This window comes from Spodoptera frugiperda, chromosome 6 (assembly GCF_023101765.2).
Source record: "Spodoptera frugiperda isolate SF20-4 chromosome 6, AGI-APGP_CSIRO_Sfru_2.0, whole genome shotgun sequence".
In the NCBI taxonomy this organism is placed as follows: Eukaryota; Metazoa; Arthropoda; class Insecta; order Lepidoptera; family Noctuidae; genus Spodoptera; species Spodoptera frugiperda.
Window position 1 is genome coordinate 11,286,765 of NC_064217.1, and position 13,413 is coordinate 11,300,177.

At 48.4% G+C, this 13,413-nt stretch overlaps 1 protein-coding gene across 5 annotated transcripts in view; it reads right to left on the minus strand.

Annotated features, from left to right (window-relative positions):
• LOC118267380 (pecanex-like protein 1) overlaps positions 1 to 13,413 on the minus strand; it is a 39,164-nt gene that overhangs the window by 18,084 nt on the left and 7,667 nt on the right. For all 5 annotated transcript variants that reach the window (XM_050694232.1, XM_050694231.1, XM_050694230.1 and 2 more), the window contains exons 4-14: positions 8,848 to 13,397; positions 8,445 to 8,609; positions 7,592 to 7,736; positions 7,002 to 7,168; positions 6,301 to 6,457; positions 3,795 to 3,920; positions 3,375 to 3,491; positions 2,878 to 3,030; positions 1,807 to 2,003; positions 1,421 to 1,590; positions 186 to 380 (exon numbers count right to left, since the gene is read on the minus strand). In XM_050694232.1, coding sequence (XP_050550189.1) covers positions 186 to 380; positions 1,421 to 1,590; positions 1,807 to 2,003; positions 2,878 to 3,030; positions 3,375 to 3,491; positions 3,795 to 3,920; positions 6,301 to 6,457; positions 7,002 to 7,168; positions 7,592 to 7,736; positions 8,445 to 8,609; positions 8,848 to 13,397 — 6,142 coding nt within the window. The remainder of the gene's footprint in view (positions 1 to 185; positions 381 to 1,420; positions 1,591 to 1,806; positions 2,004 to 2,877; positions 3,031 to 3,374; positions 3,492 to 3,794; positions 3,921 to 6,300; positions 6,458 to 7,001; positions 7,169 to 7,591; positions 7,737 to 8,444; positions 8,610 to 8,847; positions 13,398 to 13,413) is intronic.

Consider the following 13,413-nt stretch of genomic DNA (forward strand, 5'->3'; position numbering starts at 1 on the left):
ATTGGAATTGAACAAATAGAAAGCGTGGCAGACCTCCCACTAGGTGGACCGACGACATCGTCAGAGTGGCGGGGAGCCAGTGGATGCAGGTGGCGACTTGTCGGAGGACTAAGGGGAGGCCTTTGTTCAGCAGTGGACGTCTCTCGGCTGATGATGATGATGATGATGATGAAAGCGTGTATTACCTGGAGGCGGAGAGATGCTGCGCGGCGGCGAGCGCCCGGCGGCCGAGCAGGCTGAGCGCGAAGCACAGCGTGGTGAGCGCGGCGCCCGGCCCCGCGCCCCCGCCGCCCGCCGCGCCCCCGCGCCGCCGCCAGCCCGCGCCGCGCCGCGCCCCGCAGTACGCGATCCACTCGCCGTACACGGCACAGAAACGACTCCTGCACCACAATGGAAACACATTTGCTTATACACCATTTGATTGACATTGGTGATCTCGTCAGACGACTACGAAACAAGTAGGAACGTAAATTCTCCTAAAAAAGGGGATTGACCAACTTGTATGGGACTTTGGCTATTTTTGAACAAGCACTTCAGCTAATAATATATGTTTGATTAATTAGTTCGTATCAGTAAGAATGAAGATACAAACTTAGTTTTGTATCAAGATTTATATTTAGATATTTTTTTACATTTTATTGAAACTGATTATGCATGAAATAAAACATTTTTTTTTCTATTAAATTGCATTATTAGTCCGATTCATATGTAATTAAAATATGGTCAAGGAACTCGGCAGGTGGATTAATAATTTTCTGGTACCTTGCCCAGCTTAAAAACCAAATAATAGTTATTATACGTGCACATCAACCTACTGTTCTATGACCCACCATGCAGTTGCAGCAATAATGTTTTATGGCTGTCCTGCCTTTAGTGTTATTTTCATATAATATATATACAAAATATGTTTTCCTACTAATGTGTCTACTTTGTATTTTCCCACGCAATAAATTGGAGTTTCAACACTCACAATGCAAAAGAACAAAGCGAATAATATCTGTCATTTTGACGAAAAACACAACAGATTGACAGCAGATTGGCAGCACTAAAGTCAAATTCAAAGCAAACTACTACAAATACTTGGTCTTATCATAACAAATACCAATAAAAATCGTTTTTTTTTAAGTACAAATTGATACAAAGTTATTAGCGTCAGACATTTACTAAAATATAAATAAAATTATTGGTAAATTACATTTTTGTTGAGCAGCCTGTTCAAAAATAGCCAGATTTGGACAATCTCCTTTTACAAATTGTTTTTCCACGACAGTGAATTATTACAAAGATACACTTATGATCACTATTATTAATCAAGACAATTGTCCAAATCTCTGGGACATTATGGTTCCGATATTTATACGGTATAGTAATAAAGATAGAGTTTATTTTGCCACATATATCACAGTTATTAATAACATACCTGGTAATACCAGAAGCTCTGAAGTCGTAGTCTTCGTCCAGGTTGACGTTGAATATGGGGTCCAGGTCCACAAAGTTCCTCTCGTTCATTGGCTTCAACGCCTCCGCTATCATGGGAGAGGACAACCACTCCTCTAACTTAGCTGACTGGATCGTGTAGTAGATTATGCTCTGTAAACAAAATTCAGATTTTGTGATTGAACCACAAGATGGCTACAGCTGAACCCAGACAGTGGTGGGCACTCCCAATGATGTACAGATTGGTTGATTGGAAGGAAAAAGCATACATATTTCCTGGGACTTTTATCAGATCAGATCGTCTGTATACTTTATGAGTGTGATTTATTTAAGTTATTGCGCTGTTTTAATGGAGTAATGACAACATACCTTGACGTAATAAGTGAGCAGCACCTTCCGGAACTCGAAGACTTGCAGCATGGAGACGGCGGAGTTGTCGGAGACGGAGTAGCCCTCCAGCACGTACCGCGCCGCCACCAGCTGCCACGCCAACCAACGCAGCGCCCACATCGCGCCCAGCGACAGCGCGCGCCCCCCGCACCACCACGCCCCGCCGCATACCCCCTCTGTACATCACTACTGATATATATCGCGCCCACATCGCGCCCAGCGACAGCGCGCGCCCCCCGCACCACCACGCCCCGCCGCATACCCCCTCTGTACATCACTACTGATATATATCGCGCCCACATCGCGCCCAGCGACAGCGCGCGCCCCCCGCACCACCACGCCCCGCCGCATACCCCCTCTGTACATCACTACTGATATATATCGCGCCCACATCGCGCCCAGCGACAGCGCGCGCCCCCCGCACCACCACGCCCCGCCGCATACCCCCTCTGTACATCACTACTGATATATATCGCGCCCACATCGCGCCCAGCGACAGCGCGCGCCCCCCGCACCACCACGCCCCGCCGCATACCCCCTCTGTACATCACTACTGATATATATCGCGCCCACATCGCGCCCAGCGACAGCGCGCGCCCCCCGCACCACCACGCCCCGCCGCATACCCCCTCTGTACATCACTACTGATATATATCGCGCCCACATCGCGCCCAGCGACAGCGTAACCAACCCATTTTGCCACCAGATTCACTTAAAACGAATTAACTAACTCTATCATCATCAAAATCAACAATAAGGTCTAACTTTAAGGCCATCGTCGCTTAGAGTTTAACTAGCCGCCCACCCAATCACTTCAGAAAAGACAGTGGCAGTGGCATAGTGGTTAGGTGCTATTATGGAAAGTGTAAGGGAAATGCGTCTCCCTTAACTTTTACAAACACAGTACACTGGTATTTTGTACTTTGAAGCACAGTTGTCGAAGACTGTCAGTCTTCGACAGGTCGTAGAATAAACATAAAAGTAATAAAATATTGAAGAAGTTTCACTAAAAAGTAGATATCTAAAAATATGATATGAATGAGAACTCACCGCTGCTCTCCTCGGGGCCTTCGGAGATGGCCTCAACCTCTCTCTGTTGGCAGTAGGTCCCTCTGAACTCTAGCCCTCTCAGCTGGAAGGACACCAGCCCGTTGCCCATCTCCACAATGTGGACTAGGCAGTTTAGGTAGTCTGATGCTAATACTGGAACAAAAAGCATTGGACATTAAATTAATAATTCTTCATTGTGTCGCTAAAGGTAGATTAAACTACATTAGTTTAATCTATCAACGAGAAAGTCAGTTTGGCAGTTATAATATTTAGACGGTTTTTTCTCGTAGGCACTCAGTTGCTCGACTCATTTCGAGATACACCGGGGCTCTTAACTACAGGCGACATCTCCGAATCCGTGGATAAGTTATGTTCTTGAATTTCGGATCGAGTTAGAGATAACCTCATTAGTTTTTTACATTAATTTGCTATAATACATATTGCCCTTATTTGTATGTTTAGTCAGTATATTTGTACAATAAGCAGTATGTCCTTACCGAAGCAGTCTCCCTGCTGGACCTGTCCCCACCGGCCGAGCATGAGGTCCCCGCACAGGTAGTGCTGCAGCGACCGCGTCAGGTGCTCGTAGAATATTGAATTGAGGTTGTTATCGTCTGCAACACAAGTACAACTAAATTGGTAAATATTTCTAAAGGTTTACTAAAGTTCTTTAAAGACTACTCTACATATTAAATGTCGTATTTAAATTCAGTTTTAATCTGGTCAGTTTTGCGTGTCTAATTTTTTTTTGAAACACTGGATTTGAATTCTCACCTAGGATAAGGACTTTTAATACTAAAGTAATCTTTGGAAAATAGAGGTTCTAATGTACAATTGCTGCTTATCAGCCACCAAAATCTTGACACTTGTCATACAAAACTACACCTTATTCCCTACTGCATAGAGTCTACACTCACCAGCTCCCAAGTTCCGCTCGAGTTGAGAAGAGAGCCGAGTATTGCTCTGGTCCACTCGCTTCGTGTTGTAGTCGCGCTCCCAGAACTTCACGGGCCGCACGTACGATGTCATGAATATTGCACTACCTGTATACAAACAACAACTTAAAGTTAGTAAACCACTTATTAAGCTATACATTACCACGATGTTTATGGGATAAGGAAGTAAACGAGGAAAGGGATCACCTAAGTTTATGATTGCTTACAATCAGCTACTCTATTGACATTCGACATAAGTGCGTTATTAGCTTTGTGGAGCGAGGAAAGTAGGACCTTACTAACGCGACAAATCGCAATGTCAGCCTTTTTCACGTCAGTTTTATGTGAGACCGTGCTATCACACCGGACATTTGACCTTAATACAGCTGAATACACTTTTGTATGGTTTTCATCAGGGATCTGAATGGTTAGTACCGCACTCGGTACAGATATAATGATATATCTGTACCGAGTGCGGGGGTGAGGGGCGAGGAGAGCAGAGCGGACACGGCGGCCTGGAGGAACAACATGGCGGAGTGGGGCACGGAGAATGTAACATATATATTTAGTAAACTACAGTACCGAGTGCGGGGGTGAGGGGCGAGGAGAGCAGAGCGGACACGGCGGCCTGGAGGAACAACATGGCGGAGTGGGGCACGGAGAATGTAACATATATATTTAGTAAACTACAGTACCGAGTGCGGGGGTGAGGGGCGAGGAGAGCAGAGCGGACACGGCGGCCTGGAGGAACAACATGGCGGAGTGGGGCACGGAGAATGTAACATATATATTTAGTAAACAGTACCGAGTGCGGGGGTGAGGGGCGAGGAGAGCAGAGCGGACACGGCGGCCTGGAGGAACAACATGGCGGAGTGGGGCACGGAGAATGTAACATATATATTTAGTAAACAGTACCGAGTGCGGGGGTGAGGGGCGAGGAGAGCAGAGCGGACACGGCGGCCTGGAGGAACAACATGGCGGAGTGGGGCACGGAGAATGTAACATATATATTTAGTAAACAGTACCGAGTGCGGGGGTGAGGGGCGAGGAGAGCAGAGCGGACACGGCGGCCTGGAGGAACAACATGGCGGAGTGGGGCACGGAGAATGTAACATATATATTTAGTAAACAGTACCGAGTGCGGGGGTGAGGGGCGAGGAGAGCAGAGCGGACACGGCGGCCTGGAGGAACAACATGGCGGAGTGGGGCACGGAGAATGTAACATATATATTTAGTAAACAGTACCGAGTGCGGGGGTGAGGGGCGAGGAGAGCAGAGCGGACACGGCGGCCTGGAGGAACAACATGGCGGAGTGGGGCACGGAGAATGTAACATATATATTTAGTAAACTACAGTACCGAGTGCGGGGGTGAGGGGCGAGGAGAGCAGAGCGGACACGGCGGCCTGGAGGAACAACATGGCGGAGTGGGGCACGGAGAATGTAACATATATATTTAGTAAACTACAGTACCGAGTGCGGGGGTGAGGGGCGAGGAGAGCAGAGCGGACACGGCGGCCTGGAGGAACAACATGGCGGAGTGGGGCACGGAGAATGTAACATATATATTTAGTAAACTACAGTACCGAGTGCGGGGGTGAGGGGCGAGGAGAGCAGAGCGGACACGGCGGCCTGGAGGAACAACATGGCGGAGTGGGGCACGGAGAATGTAACATATATATTTAGTAAACTACAGTACCGAGTGCGGGGGTGAGGGGCGAGGAGAGCAGAGCGGACACGGCGGCCTGGAGGAACAACATGGCGGAGTGGGGCACGGAGAATGTAACATATATATTTAGTAAACTACAGTACCGAGTGCGGGGGTGAGGGGCGAGGAGAGCAGAGCGGACACGGCGGCCTGGAGGAACAACATGGCGGAGTGGGGCACGGAGAATGTAACATATATATTTAGTAAACTACAGTACCGAGTGCGGGGGTGAGGGGCGAGGAGAGCAGAGCGGACACGGCGGCCTGGAGGAACAACATGGCGGAGTGGGGCACGGAGAATGTAACATATATATTTAGTAAACTACAGTACCGAGTGCGGGGGTGAGGGGCGAGGAGAGCAGAGCGGACACGGCGGCCTGGAGGAACAACATGGCGGAGTGGGGCACGGAGAATGTAACATATATATTTAGTAAACTACAGTACCGAGTGCGGGGGTGAGGGGCGAGGAGAGCAGAGCGGACACGGCGGCCTGGAGGAACAACATGGCGGAGTGGGGCACGGAGAATGTAACATATATATTTAGTAAACTACAGTACCGAGTGCGGGGGTGAGGGGCGAGGAGAGCAGAGCGGACACGGCGGCCTGGAGGAACAACATGGCGGAGTGGGGCACGGAGAATGTAACATATATATTTAGTAAACTACAGTACCGAGTGCGGGGGTGAGGGGCGAGGAGAGCAGAGCGGACACGGCGGCCTGGAGGAACAACATGGCGGAGTGGGGCACGGAGAATGTAACATATATATTTAGTAAACTACAGTACCGAGTGCGGGGGTGAGGGGCGAGGAGAGCAGAGCGGACACGGCGGCCTGGAGGAACAACATGGCGGAGTGGGGCACGGAGAATGGTTGCGCGAACGCATGGAACGCGCTCCCCCACGTGATCTGCCACGGCGCGATGTATGTCACCACGAATTGCACCTGTAATAGACAGACAATTTTATTAAAATAACACTATCCTAGTTATAAAAACACCATGGCTAGCGATGTCGTGCAGTACCACGAGAGTGGTACTCCCAAATTAATAATGCGCATGCAGATCTTCTCTAATTAAAAAAAGCAATAGCATTTTGCACTTTGTTTAAATGAAATAGGAGTCAATATCCTGCTTACACGATCGAATATTTCTATGCACATTATGACTTTTAGTGTACTGTACTAGACCAAGATCAGACAGAGGACGAGCAACGAAAAATGATCGGCAGTATAATATGAATCAGATCAAATGAAAGTGGAAAGAAAAACAGTTTATTTGCACCATTTGGAAAAAAAAACAATAAACATAAAAATAAATAAATATGATAAAAAGAAAATACATAAAAGTCGCGGTGTAAAAAGGCCAGTACTCAGCTTAAATGCCAACTGATTGCACGAGTCGCGGCGCTGATTTTCAGCACTGGCCCGACACACAAATCTAAACACTTTATAAAAAAATTGACATAATATATTATTCTTCAACACTTACTTTAAGCAGGAACTCGTAGACCTTACTGAAGATGATGGCAGTGATGAAGTAGTCCACGAGGAAGGTCTCGGATATCTTGCGGCTGCTCAGGTCTCGCTGGAAGAGGAGCACTGCGAACACCAGGATCAGGTACTGGGACTCTGGCTCTGAATACGCGTTTCTTAGGCCTGTAGGATAAAAATGTGATTTTGAACTTTATTTTTTAGTGAGTAGAGTTGGTTATTTTTTGCGTTGGTTATGTGATGAGTATAATTAGAGTATGTTGCTATAAGTAAGGCACAATTTCAAGTATCGTGCTACAACTGCGAATTTCGAAATTGACACCAAATAACATTTTTCATACATACTAAATAAATTATTATGTTTTGAGTCTTTAGTATCCTTTACTATGAGCCTCTAGCATGGCTTGAAACTAGTCGAGTTTCTCGTCAAATATTACGTGAGTATTGAGTAAGCTGAAAAATAAAATTATTAATATTTTTCTTGACTCGGTAATCGATTCCACAACTAAAAGCATCAACTAAGCAGTTAACGTCACAGTATTACTAACATATATAAATAGATTTAGTTTGAAAAGTAGCGGTACTAACACTTGAGTGCGCAGACGCATATGATGAGCGCCCCGACGGCGTCCCCGTACTTGGTGGCGATGGCGGGCGCGTCCTGCGACGTCGCCGCCACCACCACGGCCGGGTACAACACGTTGCGCTCCAGGAAGCTCAGGTACACGAACATCTGCGGCATAACACCACACATACTAATTACAAACATGTGTTATTTATGTTAGTGTAGAATAGTAGTGTAATAAGGACCTGTCTGCCGCATTAGGCATGCGTCCTATTATGGTAGATGTAAGGTGTGAAATAAATAAATACAACTAATGGGTATTTTAAGTTTTCACCCATAAACTATCACTTCACTAAAAGCCACTTAGCGTGACGTAATACGTAAGCTAACCCCTTCCGTGTACCGGTAGGTGTCATTTATAGGTTGGTGAAAACAAAAAAAGACTTCAGGAGTCATCTAACTCTACATAGTTAGGGGTTTCTTATTATTTTGGAGAGGTTGTTGAAAACGCTAATTACTGTCACAAAAACTTCAATCATTTTGGCAGTTGTCCCACCAACGGCGAGTGAACGACTAACTATCGGCTATTTTCTCGCTCAAGAAACGCACAATAGATATACTTTCCGTGTAAACAAAAGAGATGCATATACAAATAGTTAATCGCTGACTGTTCACACTGCCGACGAGTGCTCGCTTCACTTGTTTGTTTTTGTTTTCACTCGTTTTCACTCGTTTCTAGTTCTAGTTCTACTCGTTACTCGTTCATCGTTGCCGGTGGGACAACTGCCTTTTGATGTAGAACAACGTAAGCGTCAGGTTTCACCGTGTAAGTGAGTTAGCTCACACTAAAGGTAGTCTGATACCTCCTTTTCATACCTTCTCGAAGCACATGAGTCGTGCGGGCTCGGTGACCTCGAACTGTGCGTGCTCGTGTTGCTTGAGCACGGGCCCGGCCAGGCACAGCCACGGCTGTTGCTTGCGCAGCTGCGGGACCACGTAGTGCAGCGCCCAGCCCAGGCACCCCGCTATTATCCATAGCACCTGCAGGTTATACACGTTATTAGTTACATTCCTTTTTTATAAGATTAATTATGTTACGTTGAGCAAGCGTTTTTATTTAATTTAGGTATTTCATTTAGACTTATTAAATATCTGGATGTAATGCTTTCTCAATATAAAACTGAGTTTAGAGAAATTTGGTACAGAGTTGTGGCTAAAATAAATATTCAACGCCGTCGAATTCAAAGAAAAAAGTTAGTAAAATGAACAAGTAACTCACGGTATTAAGTTGTGGTCGGAGCGTGGTGAAGACGGTGGTGCAGTGCAGCCCGAACACGAACAGGCCGAGGAACGTGCACACGATGACGTCGTTCTTGAGCCGCGCGTTCACCGTCGCCTGCAGCTTCTTCGGCAGCGGGTCCTCCATGTCCTCGTCCGGCTTCTCCGAGTCCGCCTTCACATTCGTAGTACTCGCATCCTGGGTCTTGTCGTCTTCTGTAGGCACGTCCCCCTTCAGCGAGTTCGTCGAGTTCATCGTGTCCCCTCCGCGAGGGTCCATCTTCAACGAACTAACGCTCGACGTTTGAGACCTCTTCTGCTTGGCAATATTCGTCTCCGAACTAAAGTTGATCTTAGAAGCTGAACTTCCTATAGAATTCTGTTTCGATATGTTACTCTCTGAATTGTTCTTTTTGTCTTCAGTCAGCGTGTTAGGGTCCGACTTGTCAGTCTCCGGCGAACATTCCGGAGTGTGTATCACGTACAACTCCGGCGGCAACAAGTGTTTCTTTATCAAGTTCCAGATGAGCGTGTAGTCGCTCGCACTGCGGCTCAAGTGGTACGCGATGGGCACCAAGAGGCCGCAGAATATTGAGAACAGTATGTTGTGCTTCTGGTGCTGCGACTTCTTCCCCTCGACGAGCCCGCTGTACGCGAACCCGTACAGCACCCCGATGGCGGCCACGGACCGCACCACGCAGTACACGGCCGCGCTCAGGCTGCTCGTCGCGTTGCCACCGAAGACGTGCATGTCTATCTGCTCCAAGAAGTACATGAGGAAGGTATTCACTTGGGGGAACAACCCCAAGCTGAACGCCAAAGGAAAAAATAACAGGAACTTTGATAGTATCTCTTGAATGATGAGTAAAAAATCTCGTTCATTCATCTCGAATCCGTATATCGTGATAGGTTTTGTTACGTCTACACTTCGTTTTCGTCTCGTGTGGTCCTCGTCTGTAAAGGGCGCTGTTTGCTCTAAGTAACTGTGCACCCCGCACAAGAGTGCCGTGCATATGCAAAAGTAGACCGGACGAGAGAACACCACCATCTTGTTGAAGCCATGTACTGGTGACGCGGAGTCCGGCTGGACACTTTTGAGTAGCGAGTACTGACTGCCCGCCATGATGAAACAAAACCAAAACGCGTATATGTCCCTGTAGAAGCCGAGGTTCAACACCATGGAACCCAGCACGGCCACCATTACGGCCAGGAATATTGTGACGAAGGTTTCCTTGAACGTCAAGTTCCTATCAAACAACGCCATCAGTTGCAGCCTGTCCATGGTCACCTTCAATTCGAAACATTTTGAAAGTTTAAACTTGTAATAACTCTTTGGTTTCGGCTGATTCGCCTTCTCCATTTCGTCAATTAATTTTGAGAATTTACTCCTAAGGTTTATTTCTACGCTCTCCTCGCCTATCGAGGGCATCAGGCTCGGTATATTGGCGTACGTGTTCTCAGCTTGTTGCTGAGCCATCTGTTGTGCCCTCTGCTGGTTCATGAGGAAGTTTATATGCATGCTCGGTAGACCCATGCGCGATTGTCTCTCAGCCTCTATTTGTTCCAGCAAGCTGTCGGTGACGTAGGCCACGGGGGACCGCGGCTGGTCCGCGTGTGCTCCGGTCCCTCCGTCGAACACGTAGAACCGCTTGTTGGCGTTATTGGTGTTGATGGGCACCACGGCCGACACGTTGTTGTTGCTCGACAGGAGCGGGTTGTTGCTGCCCTGGTTGGACGAACTTTGGTCGATGCTGTCTCCGCGTTTAGTTTTAGGTATACTCTCACTGTTGCCAGCTTCGGATTCTAGAGAGCCACAGCTGCCTTCGCCGGCAGTTTCTTGTGAGTTGTCGGGGTTATCGATAGGTTTGACCCTGTTAATTCGCATCCCATCTTCCTTCTCCGGTAAAGGAATTGGTTGCGCTTGTGCACGACCGGAACTGTTCTTGTCAAAGGTGTACGACATCCAGTTGCCGTACTCGTCCATGAAGCAGTGTATCGCCCCGTCCGTGGTGTCGTCGAATGACGTCGCGAAGTGGACATTGTTGGAGTTGCTGGAGCTGTCCGCAGCTGGCTGCTTGTTTCTTTTATTTGCATTGTTCTGATGAGAAGGATTATTTCGCTGTCGAGTAGAACGTTTAATTTTTCTAATTCGGTTTCTATGGTTTCTGTCCATCAGCGGCCTAAACCGCGGAGCTTCCTCCGCCGCCTGCGCGTTCTGCGGCGGAGCTGGCTCGGCGGTGGCGGCGGCGTGAGCCGGGGCACAGCAAGGCCCGAAGTCCACCCTGGAGTTGAGGAAGGCCGCCAGTAGAGGCATGGAAGTGGGAAGAAGCGTGTTGGTGGAAGTTTGTGCTACTTCTTCAATGGAACGTTTTCTAGTTTTGTGCGAATTCTCTCTCTCGCCCCGAATGCTCTGCCTGTGGCTGCGCTGGCGCTCGTCCCGGTTGGTGGGCGGCATCACCACGGTGTTGGCGTTGGTCGCCGCGAACAAGCACTCCAACCCTTGTACCAAAGCAGCCTGAGCCTCCACCGCGTCGAAGGAAACCTCTTCATTCTGATTCTCATCTTTTTCTTTTTTAGAATCTCTCTTCTTGTTCTCCTTCTGCGAGGAAGCTCGTGAACGCGCTAAGTTTTTTATCTGCTTTGGTATAGCTCCCAAGTTTTTTGGAACGTTGGAAGATGATTCGCCCAGGGCGTTGGCTAGCTTTTGATTCAGTACATCTTCAGAGAGCGCGCAGGCGCCTGCGTCCTTGCTGCAGCCGGCGGCCAGGTCGGACTCCTCGAAGAGCCAGTCCAGGCTGTACACACTCCGTTCGTCAGCACTGCGGCTGCTGTCACATGTTAGTTGCGACTCCTCAGTTTCGGGAGCAGTGATCTTTTCTGGTTTAAATATTTTCGCAACTCCCTCTACGTAAGTATCGCTACTACTGCTAGAATTACAGATATTGTGGTCCCACGGTTTCTTTTCGGCGACTTTTTTGTCTTCTGGCTGTTTCTCGGGTTGTTCTTGCGCCTCATTGGACTCCAAACTGGATTTTTCTATTAATAAGTCTTTGGAACTAGCGCTGGCCTTCTCAAAGTAGTCAACGTTAGTGTTGATGGTGGTTTTACATTCGCAGCACGGAGGTGCTGCTCTGTCGGAACGTTTAGCTTCGTACTGTGGCTCGTGTTTGGGAAGCTTTTTCAGTCTTACTGGTTTACTTTTGTCATTGGGACAGTCTAAGCTGTGTTTGTTTGTGTGTCGCTCGCAGCAGTGCTTCTTGCTGTCCCCGTGAGTTTTACTCCGCACCACTCGCACGTCTGAGGGCCTGTCAAGCAACGGCGACCTGGATCCGTTGTTTTCATAATCAGAGTCACTGGAGCGCATCGCTGGCGACTGCTCGGCGTCCCAGTCGAAGCCCCGGAACTGCTTCTCGTCATCGTAATCACTGTAGCTCTCTCCGCTCGAGTCTAGGTCGGTTTCTTTCTGAGATGTTTGCATTTCGTCAGATATTTCTGCGATCGGGTACACAATTTCGGAACCGTACGTTAGATATGGATAGCTACATCCTTCTCCCGATTCGTTCTTTGGGTACAGATTTAAATGTGGACCGCGAGTTAAGCTTTTACTAGGAGGTGGAATAACTGCGCTTTTAGGGTTCTTTAGCATCTGACCCCCGATGGTTTCTGCACTGTTTGGATGGGGGGATAAGTTCGAAACGCTCGGAGGTGGACACCCGATTTCTAATGCGGCGCTTTTAATTCTTCTGAAACCTGAACTCTTTCCTTTACTCTTTTCTGTTTCGCCTGCTGGGGCTTCGGCTTTCACCATCATGTATTCGCCAAGTTCTACACTGGCGAAGAATCCAGTATCAGCATTGTTGGAGTGCCTCCTCATATGCGATACAAGTTGTGCGGTCGAATTTAAAAGTGGGAGCTGAATTGTGGACATCGTGGAGTTGGAGTTCCTGCGCATGTTGGACGACTGCTGCGTTGCCAGCGCCATGGCGGACTTGGTGCAACTTTCATCTGGGTAGTTGGCGTATCTCCGGCGGTGCGCCGTCCTCTTCTTAGGAGACGGCGGACCAACGCTAGGCTCTGAATTATCTCTTGAGTCGGAGCTGAGTTGTCGGGCAAACTTAGACTGATATGGTTCCCCGGCAGCCTCACTACCGTCGAGATACAGCCACTCTTTGAAAAAGTCTTTGTTGCTTGAGCCACGCCGGTGCGGGCACTCGTGGTAACGCCTACTGACTTTGGCGAAGGGGCCTTCGTCGACTAGCATATGAACGGGCAAGTTGTTCTCGACTCTGTTACTTCTAGAAGCTTCACCTATCAGTTCGTCGATGCGAGTACCGTGTGTCCTCCTCTTGGAGGTTCGTTCCCTCCTGTGGCCGGACTTAGATCGGCTCCTGGTAGCTGGACGGGTTTTGGAAGGGCCGGGCATGTCGGCGGCCTGCGCCACGCACAGGTCCGACTTGGTGGCGGCCACAGCCTCCGTCTGCTTGGCAGACATGGCGCTGTCTTCCATGCTGGACTCCGAACTGTTCTTTCGGTGGACATCTACTTTTAAATCTGCGAAGAAAGAGAA